Genomic DNA, 20,608 nt, shown 5'->3' on the forward strand with positions numbered 1-20,608 from the left:
TTCCTGCAGCCCAATGTCCGTGAAAAATTCTGTGGGAGGAAGGAAGTGACAGAAAGGTATTCTTGACTTGTATTTTGACACCCAGCAAACCCGAGATTTATGAATTCTGTATGATGTCGCCAGTGCCATCCTTTATTTCTAAGTCACTTAAAATCTTCCTTGTCTTTTTGTTTGTGTTTTTCCTTATCTAGAAGTTATGCATTATAACATTTACGCTTATAGGACTTGTGGGAAGTGTTGGTTAAATTCTATTTATTTTCACTGAGTACCCTTGAAAATAGATCCTGTATTAGTGATTTATTGCTATAAAACGTACCATAAAACTTAGTAGCTTAAAACAACAGCACTTATTATCTCACAGTTTCTGTGGGTAAGGAATTTTGATGCAGCTTAGCTTCTTTCTGTGGCTCAGGGTTGCACATAAGCTGCAGTCAAGTTGACAGCCTGGGCTATAATCATCTCAAGGCTCAACTGCGGAGGGATCCTCTTTCAAGTTTATGTATACAGTTGTTGGAAGGATTTGGTTCCCTGTGGGTTGTTGAACTGAGGGTCTTAGTTCCTCACTAGCTTTTTAGCCAGAGGCCACCTTCAGTTCCTTTCCATGTGGATTTCTCCATAGGGCACCTTACAACATGGCAGCTTGCTTCATGAAAGCAAGCAAGAGGCAAAGTGAGTGCAGGCAAAGTGAGTGCGAGCAAAATGAAAGTGACGGTCTTTTATAGTATAATCTCAAAAGTAACGGGGCGCCTGGCTAGTTCAGTTGGAAGAGCATGCGACTCTTGATCTTGGGGTTGTGAATTTGAGCCCCACGTGGGGTGTAGAGATTATTTAAATAAATAATCAGTTTTTGCCATATTCTGTTTGTTAGAAGCAAGTCACTACATCCAATCCACACTCAAGGGAGTAAATTGGAATTTTGAGGAAAGTTGTTTAAATGAAGCACTGAATTTTTCTTGTTTTTTCTACATATTTGATATGTGCCATCCCCTGGTCTGGAAGCATATATCTTTCTCATCCTTGCATTCCAATAGAAAAATGTACCAACCACTACCCTTCCTTGTTGAAGCTTCTCTAGACTCTGAGGTCATACCACTTGTTCTTAAAGGTTTTAACTGCTGGTTCACCAGAATTCCTGCTGTCCTACCCATCTTATTTTCAAAATTCCCTGCCACTTTTAAAAGATATATTTATTTAAGTAATCTCTACCCCCAGTGTGGGGCTCGAACTCAAAACCCAGAGATCAAGAGTCACATGCTCCATCGATTGAACCAGCCAGACGCCCCTCCCCTTCTATTTTTCCTATAACTATCTGGAGGTATTTCCCAGTCCAGTACAGTGAAATAATTCTTTATAGAATGGTGCTTTTCTCTTTAAGCCTGAGTGATTTCATCATGTTATTTTAGTGGGCAGTTTCTAAAATAAATCCCAGATTTGGAAGTCAACAGAGAGTAAATTTGTTACTTAGACAAACGTGAGTTTTGAGGATAATACTTTCCTTACTGTGACCAGTATATACCTACCTAGCTTTCCACATTAGAATAAATTGTGCTATGGATGAGGAAATCCAGGCCAATAGGGGAATAATATGGAGAACACTGCATTACAGAAGTAACACTTCTTTACCATAATTTGTATCTCAAACGTATGTCTATTCAAAGCAGACGTTAGAAACTTCAGTTTAAAGCCCAAAGGAATACTCAGTGAGAAACATCAGTCTTAGAGATTTCAGTGAAGCGTTTAAGGTTCTTGAGCTTGTCAAATACTGCTTTTTATCCCAGCCAAATAGTCATCACCATACATCATTGTGCACATACTACTTCTTGTACACTGGGGGCAATTACATAGGCAAGGAAACACTACTCTAAGTGTTGCCAGCAGTGAGTACTTTCTATATATCCTGTCTCTGCAGTGATTCCTATTTCAATGGGAGAGAATCAGAAGTAGGGCATTGTGATAGAAGATTATTAGAATTTTAAAAGCCTGTTTTCTTAGCTAAGTGCCAAACTAATGAGTTAAAAAATATGCAGAGTCCCAGGACACCTGGGTGGCTCAGTCAGTTGGGTGTCTGACTCTTGATCTTAGTTCAGGTCTTGATCTTCAGGTGTTGAGTTCGGGCCCTGTGTCGGCCCCACTTAAAAAAAAAAATGCAGAGTCCCTAATCTTTTAAAAATTTAATTTCTAAATAGCAAAAGGGAGAACAACTATGTGTTTGTATGTGTGGGTGACTTATTTGCCCACTTATTTATGTCTAAGTTATTAGTAAAAAGACTACAAGATTATTAAAGATTAGATAAATTTACTTACTGTTTTTTAGGGAGCATATTTGTAAAAAAAATCTTCGGCCATTTATGAGATATAATTGATGTACAACATTGTGTAAGCTTAAGGTCTGCAATATGCATGATTTCATATATGTATATATTGCAAAATGATTGCTGATAAAATTTATGGACAATCTCTCCAGAAAATTGCGCCTACACACAAATTTTGCATATTGTCTGGTGTTTCAAAAAACAATTAATGAAACATTTAGGTTTGTTGCCTTATGTAAATAGTTTTATCTGAAAGCTAGTCTGAACGAACCAAAGTTAATAAGAAAGACTAGAGTAGTCTGACGAATTTGCATTATTTCTAACTTCCATTCCATACCCCAAACAAGGTGTCTTAAATACACCTCTGTAACTGGAGAGATTCCCTAAAAGTTGATCCTTTAACTTGGGCCCTAGGTGAGTTCATTTAAAGAAGAAAGTAATTTGGAAGAGAAGGAAGGGTAAGTAGGAGAGATTCAGACACTTCCATTTTCAAGAGATAGGGTCCTATAATTAAAGATTTCTTAGATTTTTTTATGTACCTGCCCCAACTTAGGCAATTTTTTCCTCAGTTGAGAATTGACAGTGACCTGTGTCATTGATAGCCTAACATGGATCTAGGTTTCTCGTCTATCTCGAGGGACCATTCTTCCCTACATTTCTGTCCTCTGGACCATATTGGGGGATAGTTCTCAGAACTATGGAAAACATCTTAGACTACAATCTTAACCTCCAAACTTACATTTAACTTTAAAATGGTAGACAGATTTTTCTAGACGGTTAATAAAAAACCTGTTTGGTAAGCACATTTTTAAAAATTAGGATTAGAATGCCCTCTTGCTGTCTGTACACTTTGCAGTTCAATATACATTTTTATCATTTCCTACTACCATTAACCCAGCCATGACAGGCATATTAAAACTGCTTGTATCCTGAAGGTATTTGAGCTTGCAATCTCTGCTCTGGGTTACTGGGAGTTGTTATTTTTTTTAGGAGGTGCAAAGAAGCACTGGAGGATAGAAGAATGAAAATTTCCTTTATTCTCTCCCTATTAAAACATAAGATTTCAGGGGATTCACAGACTTCCAAAAGAGGAGGTAGCAGAGGACCTCAGATCAAGAGTTCCTGATTTAGATCCTTTATTAGCTACTGTGGTTAGCTGTACCAGGAGAAAATATTCATGATTGAATAGTTGAAATGTGAAGTTACTTTGAAAAGAAAAGAACTAAGGAAACTTTCCTCAATCAATAACTTCTAGTGGTGTTAGGGAAATATTTGCCATCTCCAGGGCTGTGATCATCAGATGACTCATTCTTGTAGCTCTTCCACCGCTCTCTCCTTCCTGCATCTCCACCAATCATCATCCCATAAACACTAGCTCTTTTCTACCACAGTTTTACAGGATTATATTAAGAATTATCTTAAGAGATCAACTATAGTACTGTAACCCCATCACCTTTACCACTATTATTTTTGCTTATTATTTCTTCTATTTCTTTTGTCTTTTCATACCCCTAATTATTTTTGTGTGCTGGATTTAATATTTGAAAATATTTGTAGAAATAACCTGAAGATAGGATGATGATTTTTTTTTTTCCTCCAGAGAAGATTTGTATTTGCTTCTGCCACCTGGGACCAGTTTGATCCAAGTTCAGAGTTTGTGGTTTCCCAGGCTAATCAGATGACATAAGTCAGAATTGCAAGGCATGGTTTATTTCTGGTTTATCTTTACCCCCAGGGTACAGTTAAGGGTTTCAGCCCAAAGTGTAGGTTACTTTACTAGAATTCCCACTCTTGGCAGATCCTAGGCTCCAATTTTTCCCCCTGACCTTATGAGATAGACAGAAGCACAGTTCAGCTGTGCAGTCATTTCTTCCCTGTTAACAAATGCCCCTCGTTAAAGTGGCCATTGGTGCTGGGCGAGATCTCCATTCTGGATTTTAATCTTCTTCCTGTTCTTTTGATTTATCACCATCTTGTTAGGTTTTTAATGCTTTAAAAAAGATTTTTAAGGTACATTTTGTCCAGTTTGTATTAGTTGTCATCAGCTAGAAGGTCTCCAGTTACTGAAAGGTCCCTGCCACCACCATTTCCTTTGGGGGCAGCGGGGGAAATTCTAGCATTTATATTTTGAGATTGCATACACATTCTAAAGTGTATAAAAAGACCATCTTAATTTTTCATTCTGTGCTCTCCATGAAGCTAAATGGGAACAGACTGTACACTAAAACAGTCTTAGAACACTACCTCTTTGAATAAACCAGTCTCCTTAAAGTTCTAGGAGCTATATAATAAGAAGTTGAAATGGTATTATTAGCCAGGTGATTACTTGAAATATAAAGAAGTTCCCTTTTCAAACAGGCTTTTAGAGTTGATTCATGGCCTATCTCTTTGAGCAAGTTGTCTCTTATTTGGACTTGGAAACTAAATCTCAGATTTGTATTTTGCATCAAAATTTTGCAAGTTTTGCCTATTGTGGTTATATGACCCTTGATACTGAATTATTGGAAAAACTTGCCTTTCTGCTCCTGAGCTCCATCTGGCCTCATTTGACCTGTTACCATTAGCTGGGAGAGGAAAATGTCTACTTTATCCAGCCACAGATCTCAAATGTATTTCATAGATCATTGAGGTAAGTTCAGCATTATGATGTTTTCTGCTTTTATCTTAACTTCTACAGTAGCCATAAAAGTTCAGTTATAAATGTGAGTAGATGAAACTGATGTTTCTGTTGTTGCCAGGAAAAAAATTAAATAGGGAATAGGAGTCATCATGCAAAATGATTAGAGAATTTCTTTTCATGTTTGAAGAGGATCATGAGACATAAGCTTCCTACAGTCTGGCTTCCTATTGCTTGGCTCTGTTGCAAACCAATTTAAAAGAAATGTTCTTATCTGCTGGTTAATGTTTTATTAAAACATCAAATTTCAAAAGCCACACAATACATTTTTGTATTTACCACAAAATGACTAGTGTATATATTGAAGACTTACCCTTATATTAATCCATGTAAATCATCTTTGGCTACTCTAGAATAGAAGGCTACCCTTAAAATCTAAAGGTATTATTTGTTTTATATAAGTAATTTTTCTATTTATAAGTCTTAAAGAACTTTGGTTAGAATTCATATATGTCCAAATAAAACTTCCATTTCAGTCAAGGGCATAAAATATGGATGCTGTTTGCTTGTATCTTAACAGAACAATGATGCTGTTTTTCTTAGTTAAAATTCTATACAATGAGTTCTCTAATACAACAAATGCCTTATCTGGTCCCTAACCAAGTAACATTTTTTATAATGACAGAGAAGATAGGGTGTTTGTCCTAGAGAAAACAAAGATTTAAATTGTAGGTGAATCATCATGGCATTTTTCCAATGAAAGCTTTTAAATAATTATTCCTCAATCATTTCTTCTCAAGTATCCAATCAAGAAAAAATAAACACTAAAATTATCAAAAACACCCATCTGGAGAATTTAATACATTTTCTCCCTTATGCTTAACATTTGTATCCAAAGTGCTTCATGTAGTGACTAGTACATAGTAGATGTTCATTCAGTGTGTGTTGAATGAATGAAATGAACCCAAAAAGTCAGGGGAAGGCACAATGAAACTATGTTATAAATATATGTAAATGACATAGATTTCTCTCTACAAGGAATATATCTTTTCACTAATTTACTACAAAGGGTTCGTAAGCTTGAGGAACTGGAGCTATATAATACTGGAGCTCAGTTTTGGGGGGGGATGCGTCAGAGCCCCTGTGCCGGCTTCAGCGCTTACTATGGCAAATAACAGCCCTGATTTTAACAGCCACGCATTTTCCAATATTCATTAGAAAGGGAAAAAGTTTAGGTAATCATTTAAGAACTAAGAAATGAAGATATAACAAGGTTTGCTTTGGGCCAAGCTAATCATAGGCTTTATAACTCTGTGAGAGAGAAAGAATGGGTTTCTTTATTTGATTAAATGTGGTACAAATTTCTGAGTTTTGAAATAGATGAGAACAAGTGGTTTATAATTAGCAGATCATAAAGGAAAATGTAAACAGCTCGATGTGAAAATGCTAAGAGAATGCAGAGAATTAAGAGAGTCTATACACTGAGACTCTGTGTAGCCTGCCATGTTCGGGATGTAGATTAGGGGTTTGGATGCATTAACTATTAGACATTCATTTCTTTCTTTTTTTTTTATGTTCAGTTAGCCAACATATAGTACATCATTAGTTTTTGTTGTAGTGTTCAATGATTCATTAGTTGCGTATATACAACACCCAGTGTTCATCCCAACAGATGCCCTCCTTAATACCCATCACCCCATAGACATTCATTTCTTGACACAGTTTTAGTCATTGTCTAATCCCTCTGTGGTTTGGCTACTTTTAAATAGAGGACACTTTTTTTTTTCTTTTGCAAATATAAAGTATAAACCATCTCTGAAAGGAGAATTGGTGTCATCAAGGAAAATAAGTACCAAAATGTTCAGCACTTGCTTTTTTACAGCATCCTATTTCTTGCCAGCATTGTATTTCTCACAGTTTACTATGACTTAATTGATTGATTTTCTGTTTCCCCCCTATAAGACTATAAACCTCCTTAAGAATAGGGGCTATGCCTCTTTTTCATAAATATGTATGTAACACTTGACACAGTACTGGACACACAGAAAGTACTCAGTAAATATTTATTGAGTTAATGAATGCTTTCCTATATTGTCTATCATCAGCATACTGTTAAAAATAAAAGTAGGGGCTCCTGAATGGCTCAGTCGGTTAAGCGTCTGCCTTTGGCTCAGATGATGATCCCAGGGTCCTGGGATCGAGTCCCTCATTGGACTCTCTGCTGCAGTGGGGAGTCTGCTTCTCCCTCTCCCACTACCCCTGCTTGTGTTCCCTCTCTCACTGTGTCTCTCTCTGGCAAATAAATAAAATCTCTTCAAAAAAAAGATAAAAGTAAATAAAATAACCATATAAACAATTCGTATTCAGCAATCACATATTTCCTGGCAAAAAATGAGGTGGCTGAGAACATAGGCTCAGGAGCCAAACAGCCTGGACTTCAGTATTAGCTCTGTCACTGACCTAACTCTGTAGCCATGGGCAAGCAAGAACTTAATCTCCATGTGCCTCCCATTTACTATCTGTAGGGTAGGGAACATTGTGAAGATTAAGTGATTTAATACATGTAAAGCACTTAGAAAAGTACGAGGCACTAATAGCCCAATAAGTATTAGTTATTGTTGTTATTACTACTAGTACTACTATCAATATCAATATTCTAGAAATAAATTTAAAAGACTCTTTTAGAACAACATTAAATTTTGCTGCATTTAATCCGTCTTGAACTTAGAGCTTTATGTTTGTGTTGAACTGGTAAATCATATGGAATTTGAATCTGAAAATCATTCCCTCAGCTCTTTTTCCCTACCTCTACTGTTACAAAACCAACCTCATCCATTATAAGAATTTTGAGTATAACCTCCTCCAAGAGCCCTCTTCCCTCCTTTTCCTGCCACCACCCTTCCAAGACAAGTTTGTTTTCTTTCTCTGTGGTCTCCAGCACTTCCTTTATTTATAAAATATTTTTTGTATTCATTGGCTTCTCTCTATCTGTATGTCATTGCTCTGCTTTAATTTGTTAACTGGTACAAGAGGAGTGGCCAAATAATTTTTAATTTTGTACTAAATTTTGAATTACATGTAGCATTGTTTCTTTTTTCATAATTCTAGACTTCTTTCTTGGAGGAAGAAACAGATACGGTGAATATTGTTTCATGCTCAAGCCCAGTGTGTCCTTAATACATTTTCTATAATTTTTAAAAATTAAACTATAAATACAGAAAGGCACACAAATCATAATTATGTAGTCTTGATGAAATTCTCTGAAGCAAACACATCCATCCAACCACTACCTAAATCAAGATATAGAACATTACCAGCACTTTGGAAATTTTCCTCATGCTTCCCCCCGCATCATTATCCACCTTATAACCACTATTATGACTGCCATTCTGTTATTTCCTTTCCCCATTTTCACACTTTGTACAAATGAAATCACTTAGTATGTATTCTTTTGAATCTCTCTTCTTTTGTTCAATAGTATATTTGTGAGATTATCTTTTATTGCTGTTGTATTTCATTGTGTATTTACTATTGATGGACATTTTTTATTTTGGCTGTTATGAACAATTCTTATATGAATATTTGTTACATATATTTTGATGCACCTATGTATACTTTTCCTTTTGGTATATACCTAGCAGTGGACATACTAGAGTTTCAGTATGTTCAGCTTAAAATTTTTCCCAAATTCAATGCTACCAATTTGCATTCCTACCAACACAGCAGTATTTAAGTATTTTTTTACCCTGTATTGTCAGGGTTGTCCGTTTGTTTGTTTGTGTGCTATTCTGCATTGTACATATGCAGTGGTATCTCACTGTGATTTTGATTTTCATCTCCATTGCCCAATAATGTTGAACAGCTTTTCGTATGCTTATTGGTCATTTGGACATACTCTTGTAAATTCTTGTACAGATTTTTTTGTTTATCTTTTGATAGAATTGTCTTTATTTTTCTTATTGATTTGTATGGATTCTCTATATAGTCTAGAAATAAGCCCTTTGTTGGATATATGAATTGGAGATATCTTTTCCTACCATATGGCTTCCTACCATCTTAGTGGTATCCTTGGTGAACAGAAGTTTTTCTTATTAATAAACTTCACTAAAAACCAGTCTTCTTTTGTGTCCTGTTTAAGAAGTCTTTGCCTAGTCCTAGGTCATGCAGATATTCTATTAGTTTATCTTTCAGAAAATTTATTGTTTTAACACCTTTCATATTTGGGTCTATAATCTGTGTGGAATTGAGTTTTGTATATATAGTATGATGTAGGGGACAGGTTTTATTTTAATTCATATCATATTGACCCATCATCAGTTATTGACAATACCATCCTGTTACTAAAACATGGCGGTGGCTCACCCTTGTCCTAAATAAGGTGAATTATGTATGTACAGATATGCTTCTCAATTCTTTATTCTGTTCCATTGGTCTTTTTATCTATGCTTTGTGTCAGTCATACTCTGTCTTAAGTGCTTTAGCATTATATTAAATCTTGATATTAAGTAATAGAAGTCATTCTTCTTCAAAGTTTCTTTACTATTCCTGAACCTTTCCATTTCTGTGTAAATTTTATAATCTTTTATTTCTTATGGTGCCGTATTCTTTATTCAGTGTTCTGGGAGCAAAGCCTAACGCATAAATACGTCCCCCCCAAATAGCCAAATAAAATAAGAGCTTAAAATTTAAATAGCTTTAATAAGCAGAAAAATGTATGAAATTTGTATGATTTATTTTGTGTAAAATAGTCTTACAGTGATCATCTAATTTTGTTTATCATATTCCAAATTCATCACTATTAAAGAAGTCGCAGTAGAATTCCACTCAAGGAAAGTACTATCTTTGTTTACAGATATACCTTAATTTGGTGTGTCTGGTTATAAAAATGCCTGGGTGGTCATGGATGAGACAAAAGGATGGGTAAAACATTTGGTATGAAGAAGAGGAACTTTTTTTCTTTTTTTTTTTTATTCTTATGTTAATCCCCTACATTACATCATTAGTTTTAGATGTAGTGTTCCATGATTCATTGTTTGTGCATAACACCCAGTGCTCCATGCAGAATGTGCCCTCCTCAATACCCACCACCAGGCTAACCCATCCTCCCACCCCCTCCCCTCTAGAACCCTCAGTTTGTTTTTCAGAATCCATCATCTTTCATGGTTCGTCTACCCCTCTGATTTCCCCCGCTTCATTCTTCCCCTCCTGCTACCTTCTTCTTCTTTTTTTTTTTTTCTTAACATATATTGCATTATTTGTTTCAGAGGTACAGATCTGAGATTCAACAGTCTTGCACAATTCACAGCGCTTACCAGAGCACCTACCCTCCCCAGTGTCTATCACCCAGTCACCCCATCCCTCCCACCCCACCCCCCAACTCCAGCAACCCTCAGCTTGTTTCTTGCGATTAAGAATTCCGAAGAGGAACTTTTTTTTTAAGATTTTATTTATCTATTTGAGAGAGAGAGCACAAGTGGGGGTGGAGGGGGGCAGAGAAAAAGGGAGAGGGAGAAGTAGATAGACTCCCCACTGAGCACGGAGCCCACCACATGGCTTGATCCCAGGACCCCAAGATCACGACCTGAGCTGAAGTCAGACACTTACCCAACGGAGCCACCCAGGCGCCCCAAGAGGAATTTTAACTGCAAATATTTGGTATGAGGATTTAAGAGGAATTTTGAGAGTTATGAGAGCAGGTACCCTGGGTAGAGGGGTGGTAGGAAGTGATTCCAGCAACATGGTAAGAGACTGGAATCAAGGATGACAGTATAACCTGGGGTTAAGAGCTTGAGTTCTAGATCCAGATTGCCTGGACAGCCACTCGCTAGCCATATGAATTTGGGTAAGTTACTTATTCTTTCTATGCTTCCCCTTCCTATTTGTAAAACAGGGATAAGAGTACCTACCCTCGTAAGGCAGATATGATAATTAAATGAGTTAGTATGTATTATACAATACTTAGAAACAGTACCTGGCATCTAGTTAATCTTCATATGTGCTAGCTGTTGTTATAATTAATAAAAGATCATCTGTGTTATCATCTGGGATATATTTTTATTTAAGTTTTTCTGTTCTTGATATATTTCCCTACCCTTCACATACACAATGCATCCCCAGTAAGTCCTGTGTAAAAACAAGATGTGTTGAAGACTGAAAAGATTAGAATCTAGTAGTGCAGAAAACAAATCCCACACTCAGGAAGGAAACAAACTAAAACTTCATTGTAAGCCAGAAACTGATGTAATTCTAGGAATCCTCAGAAGTAACAGATTGGGAGCACCTGGGTGGCTCAGTCAGTTGAGTGTCTGCCTTCGGCTCGGGTCATGATCCCAGGGTCCTGGGATCCAGCCCTCCGTCTGTAGGGCTCCCTGCTCAGCAGGGAGTCTGCTTCTCCTTCTGCCTCTCCCCCTGCTCATGCTCTCTCCCTCTCTCTCTCTCTTTTTCTCTCTCTCTTCCCTCTCTCTCATTTTCTCTCTCTCTCTCTCCCCCCCTCCCCCCTCAACTCTTACGTGCTCTCTCTCTCAAAAAAAAAAAAAAGAAAAAGAAATAACAGATTAGACACTCTGTGTTGAGAGTACATCCAGTTTGACAAATTTGTTTTTTTATTTTATTATGTTAATCACCATACATTACATCATTAGTTCTTGATGTAGTGTTCCAGTTTGACAAATTTTAAAGGGTAAGGTGTTTCAGGGTTTCTCAGCCTCAGTACTGTTGACTGTTGAGGCTAGAGAATCTTCGTTATGGGGAGCACTCTTGTACAATGTAGTATGTTTAGCAGAATTCCTGGTCTCTATCTACTAGAGCTTATGTTCACTCAAAACCTTATACATGAATGTTTGTAGTAGCTTTATTCAGAATATCCAGAAACTGAAAACAACCCAAATGTCCTTCAGTGGGTGAATGGTTAAACAAAATGTGGTACATCAGTGCAATGTATTACTACTACTCAGAAAAAAAAGAAAAAGGAACAAACTATTGAAACAGGCAACAATTTGAATGGATCTTAAAAGCATTATGCTGAATTTTTTAAAAGCCAATCTCAAGTATAATTCCTTCTGTATGGTAGTCTCAAAATCACAAAATGGCTCACAGAACCCAGGAATACACTTGAGTATTACCAGTTTTTCATATGGGATATCTTTTTTTTTTTTTAAGTAAGCTCCATGCCCAACACAGGGCTTGAACTCATGACCCTGAGATCAAGACCTGAGCTGAGATCAATAGTCAGACGCTTTACCAACTGAGCCACCCAGGCACCCCTCATAAGGGATATCTTTAATGATACAAATGAACAGTCAGATGAAGAGGTACATGAGGGGTGGTCCACAAAAGTCCTGAGCACAGGAGCTTCGGTCCTTGTGGGGTTTAGGTACACCATCCTCCCAGTATGTGGATGTGTTCATCAACCTAGAAACTCTCCAAACCTTATTGTTAAGTATTTTCATGGAAGTTCCACTATGTAGGCATGATTGGTTAATCACTGACCATGGCTGATTAACTCAACTTCAGCCCCTTTTCCCCTCCCTGTAGGTTGGGGAGTGGGCGTGAAAGTTCCAACCTTCTAATAACATGGTTGGTTCTCTGGTAACTAGCCTCCACAGTTGTTTAGTGGCCCACTAAGAGCCACTTCAAAAGGGCTTATGAAAAACAAAAGATGCTTCTCTCACCAGTCACTCAGGAAATTCTAAGAGTTTAGGAACCCTGTTCCAACAACTGGGAACAAGGACCAGATATGTATTTCTCATTATATCACAATATTGCATATAAGCAATATGCCTGTTAATAAGTTGTCTCTTATTTAGACATTCTCACTGTTTATAACATTACTTTCCAGTGAGGGAGCCGTGTAACATACTAGTTGGGAGCATTGATTCTGGAGGCAGGGAGCCTGGGTTCTAAACCTGGCTCTATCATTTATTGCTTGTGCCTAAGTTTTCTCATCTGTAAAATGAGTGTAATGATACCTATTTCATAAAGTTGTTATAAAGACTAAGTAAGTTAATTTTTGTAAAGTGTTCAATGACTTGTATATAGTAAGCACCATATGTTAAATAAATGAATCGTATAATCTAATGTCTTATTTTCCACAGATTATAAACTTTTTAAAGTCAATGACTGTACCTCCTCCATGTTATATAAATCCTCATAGTACCTAGTACATAGAAAATACTTGATAATTATCAGAATAGCCTCCTAGAAGAAAATGAGATGGAGCCCCAGAATATCTAGAGGTCAGGAATCTATGCTAAGAAGAATTTGGAAAACCTTAGCTAGTTTAATCTATAGAAGGGGAAAAGGGTAATTCATCAATTTGAATATAGCAGTTACCTTTTTATTAAGGAATAAGAAGCTTTCATTCTTGGGGTGGGGGGCAGCAAGGACCATGTAAACTTAAAAAATATTTGTGAATAAAAATAACCCTACTGGGGCGCCTGAGTGGCTCAGTCGTTAAGCGTCTGCCTTCGGTCATGATCCCAGGGTCCTGGGATCGAGCCCCACATCAGGCTCTCTGCTCAGCAGGAAGCCTGCTTCTCCCTCTCCCACTCCCCCTGCTTGTGTTCCCTCTCTCGCTGTCTCTCTCTCTGTCAAATAAAATAAAATCTTAAAAAAAAATAACCCTATTGATTCTATTATATCTGTTCTGTGGCAGAGAAATCTATTTTTGTTGACTCTCGGAGAGGACATAGGGAAGAGAAAATAGAGCCTGTTTTTCTACTCTGACATAAATTCAATGAAAGTTCTATATAGATTTTCCACAGATGGGACACTTGAGTTCAATAATAGTATACAAAAATACACATATAGTCCCTTCCTCTGACCCCTAGGTTATAGCTTTAGTAGATAATATAAATGTAAATGTAAACTGAATAATAACAATGTAAATCACACTTTCTTGCCATCATGGAGTGGTTTAATGTTTAAGACTGAATATCCTAAAAAATTAAGAAGGTATTATATTTTGACATCAAACCATATGATATTATAGCTAATGCTTACTGCGTTGACAGGACATGTCTCTCTCCAAAAAAAAGATTTTTGTAATGTCCTGTAGGATCTGTGCCACTGTGGATTTTTATAAAGTTAGACTAAATGTATCTGAATGAAAACAAAATCTGAAAAAATGTTGACCATGAATCAAGTTACTATAAATAGGCAATTTAAATAAATTATTTCTACATTACATTTAGAGTAGATCATACTACTACGTTCCCTGACTCCTTTTTGTTCTCTATTTGCACTTGATCTTAGCCAAAGGCTAAGAAGCAATTATAAATTCTCTATTTGGAAAGAAATTTATCTTGATGGTGAGTCCAAGGAAAAACCTAATACTGACTTTGTTTAGCATCCCTTAGTGAATTTGAAAAAGAATAATTCCTAAAGTTGGTGACCACTGAAAAATAGCCTAAATAGAAAAAGAACCTAAAAAGCAAATTGTATGAAAAGAATGTAGCAGTCTGGAGACAGAGGATTAAAATGAATACCAACGATCAGAAATTGGGGGGGGGGGGGCATATTTCAGCGCAAAAATGGGGTTTCTTTTTGGAGTGATTAAAATATTCTGGTATTAGAAAGTGATGGTGCTGCATAACCTTATGAGCAGACTAAAAGCCACTGAATTATACACTTTAAGAGGATAGAGTTTATGGTATGTGAATTATATATCAGTTTTTAAAAAATGACCCTGGGGGCACCTAGGTGGCTCAGTCGGTTAAGCATCTGACTCTGATTTCAGCTCAGGTCATGGGATTGAGCCCCGCATCAGTCTCTGTGCTCAATGGGGAGTCTGCTTGAGATTCTCTCTCCCTCTGTCCCTATCCCCCACTCTCGTATGCACACGCTCTCTCTCTTTAAAAAAATAAAAAATAAAAAATGACCCTGACTGTGGGGGAAGTGCTAGTTGGGCCCATGTGGCATGGTGTAGGACCCCAAGCAGGGGGAGTGGAGTGTTTGTGTGCAGGGTGGCAGTGAGCAGCAGACATTTGTATTTGAAGATGGAACAGATTAAGGATAGTGAGAGATTTCTCACTGTTGGAGAACAAGTTTACAACTTTGGGAAAAAAAAGGTTGAGGAAAAATAAAACCTAGAATTAACCTTAGGTACTAAATTGGAATTAGAGCATCACCAGGAACTTTTGGGGGTGTGTTTGTGTACAGATTTACAAATGAAAATGAATATAAGGATATGTGAATGTTGTGTGTATATATACATGTATGTATGTGCATGATTATACTGCCTACCTCGGTCCCAGTGGACCTGGAGGACAGTGGCATCCTAAAAGCAGTGAGCATACCTGATATTCTAAATGCCTTTCTCCACTAAAAAGAACCAGGGCTTCTTGGAAAAGCATCTGATTCTACAAGTAGGGCAGGGGATGTAAAAGATGAGCCTGGAACATCTCTTACTTTCCCAAAGAAAAGAAGTGCTCAGAAGATGACACAGGTGTGTCAAAAGGTTACAAGAGCCAAACTGAAAGGGCTTAACCTGGCCAAATCTGGGACAGTTGAAACAACAACATAAATAATGATAGTAACAGATTACAACTCACTGAATATACAGGAATCACTGAGTTCAGATACATAGGTAAGGAAAAGAAACTAAGCTGTAGAAAGAATGATGTGTTTAGAAAAATCACTATTTGGCATGATCGTAATTAGTTCAACCCAGAAACATTAGTGAATGCTAAAAGACAGTGGGCAAAATTTCATTGAGGAGTCAGACTGATACTTTTACACCAGTGTCCATACTATCATTATTCATAATATCCAACAGATGGAAACAACCCCCAAGTCTGCAGCATCAGTTGAATAAACTATGGCAATATACATACAATGGAATATTATTTATTCATAAAAAGGAATGAAATTCTGATACATGCTACAACATGGATGACCCTTGAAAACATGCAAAGTCAGATAGGCAAGACATAAAAAGACAAATATTGTGTGGTTCCACTTATATGGTACCGAGCATAGGCAAATTCATAGAGATAGAAAATAGGATAGAGATTAGCTGGGGCTAGTAAGAGGGGGGAATGGGAAGTTTTTATTTAATGGGTACAGAGTTTCTTTGGGGGAAGATTAAAAATTTCTGGAAATGGACAGTGGCAGTGGCCATACAACACTGTGAATGAACTTAATGCCACTGAATTGTACATGTAAAAATGGTTAAAATGGAAAATCTTGGTATATATATTTTATTGCAAACGTTTTTTTAATTTAAAAATCTGTTGAGAAGTAGGATGTATTTACGTAGACCCAGTGTCCCTCCACAACATACTTATTAATTACAAAGAGAAAAAGTGTAATTTTAGAGCCGCAAAATCTAGCAAACACTACTATAACAAAGTGATCTAAGTTAACACAGCATCACTTTTGTGATAGTTCTGCCAAAAATGCATAACCTAAGTCAAATCATAAGGTAACAGGAGATAAATTTGAATTGAGGGGCATTGTGCAGAACAACTGGCCTATAATCTTCAGAAGTGTCAAGGTCATGAAAGTTAAGAAAAGACTGATGAGCTGTTCCAAATTAAAAGAGATACGAGAGAACTGAGAATGAAATGCACTGCCTAACCCTGAAATGGATCTTTTTGCTAGAAAGCACGTTACTGGGACAAAATTTAAATGGGATCTGTGGGTGCGATCATAATAATGCCAATGTTAGTTTCCTGAGGTCTGTGCTGTTGCTGTGATTATGAGAATGTCCTTGTTTATAGGACTCATACTAACTGGGGATGATGGGACATCATGTTTATACTTTCAAATGGTTAAGGGAAAAAAATGTTCTTTGTACTATTCTTGAAACTTTTTTATAAACTTTTTTATAAGAACTAATTTCAAAATCTTTTGAAAAAAGAGGGGCGCCTGGGTGGCTCAGTTGTTAAGCATCTACCTTTGGCTCAGGTCATGATCCCAGGGTCCTGGGATCGAGCCCTGCATCGGGCTCCCTGCTTGGCGGGAAGCCTGCTTCTCCCTCTCCCACTCCTCCTGCTTGTGTTCCTTCTCTCGCTGTGTCTCTCTCTGTCAAATAAATAAATAAAATCTTAAAAAAAAATTTTTTTTTAATCTTTTGAAAAAAGAATATTTACACAAACTATAAGAGAAAAGAAAAAGATAAAAGAACCTGAATGAAGGTGGGGATTGTGGCAGGAGCCACATCCCAAGACTAGGACTGAATTGGAAACCTAACTGCCAAAGAAATAGGAAACATCTTCTATTCAGTAAATTACAAACATTCTCTCAAACCCAGGTTTCAAGTAGATACGTTGAGGATAATCCGAGTAAACGATATATCAATTATAATATGCAAAAGTGGGAAAATCAGCTTCTAGGCAGGGACCTGGTAATTTTGGATTTAGAACAAAAATGAAGGGAATGTAAGAATAGTTGCAGGACAAGGCCATTTTATTTTGAAAGATTCATGTGTTTCAATGTCTGCCTGTTACAGGTGATGCTGAACAGGAACTTGGTCCCCCTCCATCTGTAGATGAAGCAGCAAACACACTCATGACTCGTCTGGGTTTCCTCCTTGGAGAGAAAGTGACGGAAGTTCAGCCAGGTGACCAATACAACATGGAAGTACAGGATGAAAATCAGGTAAACTGCTTGCTGTCACCTGCGAAACGTGGAATAAATCAGCCTATATACCAGGAAAAATGTTGCAGGGTGTGTGTATGTGCGTATCCCAATTGTTGAATAACTTTTGAGGCCTGAAGATAATAGCTTAATTTTCCATCATCACTGTATTTCTTTAGTTTATGAAACACCTTTTAGTTTCATTCTTAGGTTTAAAGTTTTGATTCATTTACGGAATGAATGAGGAAGTAAATAAGTGCATAAGCCAAGAAACAGAATTGACATTTTTATGGGCACTGCACCCAGAAATTATAGAATATACATCGTTCTCAGGTACATGTGGATTATTTACCAAATTGACAATATGCTGACCAGGTCTCAGTAAATTTCAGATTACAATTACTGTGATCGTAGTAGAATTAATCAATTACAAAATGATAACCTTGAAAATGTTAGCTACAAGATAATTTAGAAAATCCCTCAAATGTTTGGCTATTAATATACTTCTAAATAGCCTTTCAGTCAAAAAAGAAATCACAAGAAATTAGATAATATTTTAAACTGAAATAAGAACGAAATATAACAGAATTTATAGTATGTATTTGTAGTATATAAAACTTAAAGAGGTGCTCAAAAATTTTTAGTTTTTGGGTTTTTTTTAAAGATTTTATTTATTTGACAGAGACACAGTGGGAGAGGGAACACAAGCAGGGAGAATGGGAAGCAGGCTTCCTGTGGAGCAGGGAGCCCGATGTGGGGCTCGATCCCAGGACCCCGGGATCATGACCTGAGCCGAAGGCAGATGCTAAACCAACTGAGCCACCCAGGCACCCCCAAAATTTTTAGTTTTGAATATATATATTAGAAAAGTGAAAATCTGAAAAATTAATTATCTAAATATTCATGTCAGAAACTTAAAAATAATCAGCAATTTGAAAAAAATTTTCTTTCATAGATTTTTTTTTTCTTTTAGCTATTTTTTAGTTTAAATGTAGCAAAGGAAGTAGACTCAAATTCATTTGTGTGGTCTTCATCTTTAAAATGTATGTCCTGTAGTGAATCCTTTTATTCTAGAAGATGACAATTTGAATTCGTCTTGTCTATTCTTAACAAATATTTGTGAAGATTTTATATCCTATGTTAGTTTTGTCATAAAATAATAGAGTCTTCAAGGATTATTTGGATATATTTATAGATCATGTGGATAATGTTCAGGTGTTCTAGAGCTCTCTCCTGAGACTTCTCTACGTCCTCATTCCCTCAGTCATTGGTTTTGCTGGCTGCACATTATAATCACTTGGGCAGTTTTTATAAAATTCAGATGCCTGGAGATTCTAATCATATTAAAACTCCTCCATTCTTTTTTTTTTTTTAATACTCTGATCTCCTGAATTGCCTCTGGCCCTGACTTTCCCCTGAATTCTCCAGTATATTTCCAGCTACTCCCTTTTCTACCTGTGTGTCCAAGATGCAGCTCAAACCTAACATGTCGAAAACTGAAGCCTTACATTTTTTTCCCAGAACCTGTTCCTTCTGCAGTGTTTTCTCTCAGAGTAGTTTGTGTCACCTTCATGCTTCGGACAAAAGCGTTGGAGCCATTCTTGAGTTTTCTCTGTCAGATTACACATTCACTCTTCCAGCAAATCGTATAGGCTTTGTCTGCAAAATATATTCTGAATCTGCTTCCTTCTCTTTACTTCCACTGCTACACCTGAGTCCATGTCACTGTCCTCTCTTGCCCGGGCTACTGCAATGGTTACTGGACTGTAAGGCCTGGAACTTTTGCCTGTTCTCGTTACTGCTGTATCCTCTGCATCTAGAATAGGGTCTAGCATTGGTAGGTGCTCAGTAGATATTTACTGAATGAATAAATAGCCTCCTAATAGGTCTCTGCTTCCACTCTTGCTCCTCTGTAGTCTGTTCACACAGTAACCAGAGTGATCCTTGTAAAATGGGGATCCGATCTTTTTGCTTCTGTGCTCTCGATCTTCCACTGTTTTCCCATCACATTTAGAATTAAATCTAGAATCTTCAGCATGGTCAGAAAGGCACTGCCTGGTCTGACCCCTTGCTGCTACCTCTCCTATACTGCCTACCCCCCTCCCTTTCACCTGCGGCTCTACAGCGACACTGGCCTTCCTGACATTCCTCTGACACAGAACATTCCTTTAGTACTGGAAAGCGCTTCCCGCATAACACTTATTCGCTTTATTCAGTGCTCTGCTCAGATGTTACCTCTTCCGGGAAGCCTTCCTTAACTGCTGTTTCTAATAGCACCTGCCCGCCTCTATACCCCCTTACCCTGCTGCTTTATTTCCTTTATAGCTCTTAACCATTAATTTATTACACTCCAGATTTAGTTGTGGGTTTTTGTTTTTGTTTTCTTGTCTGTATCTCATACAAGAGTGTAAGCTTCATGATGGCAGGGATTGATGGGTTTTTTTTTTTAAATCAGTAACTGTGTTGGTATGCTATGCCCTGTGAATAAAAAATGGGAATGATATATGCTGAGGGCCTTTTTGATATTGGTATAAGTAAAACATCCATTTTTATTTTTTACTTTTTATTTCTTGATATTCATGTAAAGTTAAAATGTGACTATTCTAGTGATGACCAAGGAACATAATGAGTATTTGCCAAGGATCCTGTTGTTTCTAATAATAGAAAAGTCACTTACATTTGTGGTGAGCAGAGTATAACTTAAACTACTTCAATTAAAAAAAAGAAAGAAAGAAAAAAGAAAAGTCCCTGAACCAGGAAGTAGAAAATCTGTGCCCTACTTCCAACTCTACCACCTATGACTTTGTAAATTCGGACATTCACTTAACCTCTCTGAGCTTTAGGTTTTTCATAGGTAATAACATCTGACATTTATGAAATGCTTCCTATATGCTAATCATTGTACTAATTGTTTTATCTGTACTATTTTGCTTAAGCTTCCTTATACCCCAGTGTGGTAGGGTCCATTGATACTCCAGATTTCAGATAAAAAAGTGGAAACACAGTGCCACAAAGTGATGGAATAGTATTCAAATCCAGACAGTCTGCTTTTACAACCTCTGTTCTTAACAGCTGCACCATAGTGTTTCAGTGTAATATG

The 20,608-nt window shown here is 37.0% G+C and overlaps 1 protein-coding gene across 10 annotated transcripts in view; it reads left to right on the forward strand.

The window, feature by feature from the left end:
- The window catches only part of TANC2 (tetratricopeptide repeat, ankyrin repeat and coiled-coil containing 2), a 361,538-nt gene that overhangs the window by 194,067 nt on the left and 146,863 nt on the right, over positions 1-20,608 (forward strand). For all 10 annotated transcript variants that reach the window (XR_010408383.1, XM_064582223.1, XM_064582220.1 and 7 more), the window contains one exon: positions 17,381-17,529. Coding sequence is in view for 9 of the 10 variants with exons in the window: in XM_064582223.1 (XP_064438293.1) it covers positions 17,381-17,529 (149 nt within the window). In the remaining variant the exon portion in view is untranslated. The remainder of the gene's footprint in view (positions 1-17,380; positions 17,530-20,608) is intronic.

This window comes from Mirounga angustirostris, unplaced genomic scaffold (assembly GCF_029215605.1).
Source record: "Mirounga angustirostris isolate CCGP_5_RB_7025 unplaced genomic scaffold, mMirAng1.0.hap1 SCAF_17, whole genome shotgun sequence".
Lineage (NCBI taxonomy): Eukaryota > Metazoa > Chordata > Mammalia > Carnivora > Phocidae > Mirounga > Mirounga angustirostris.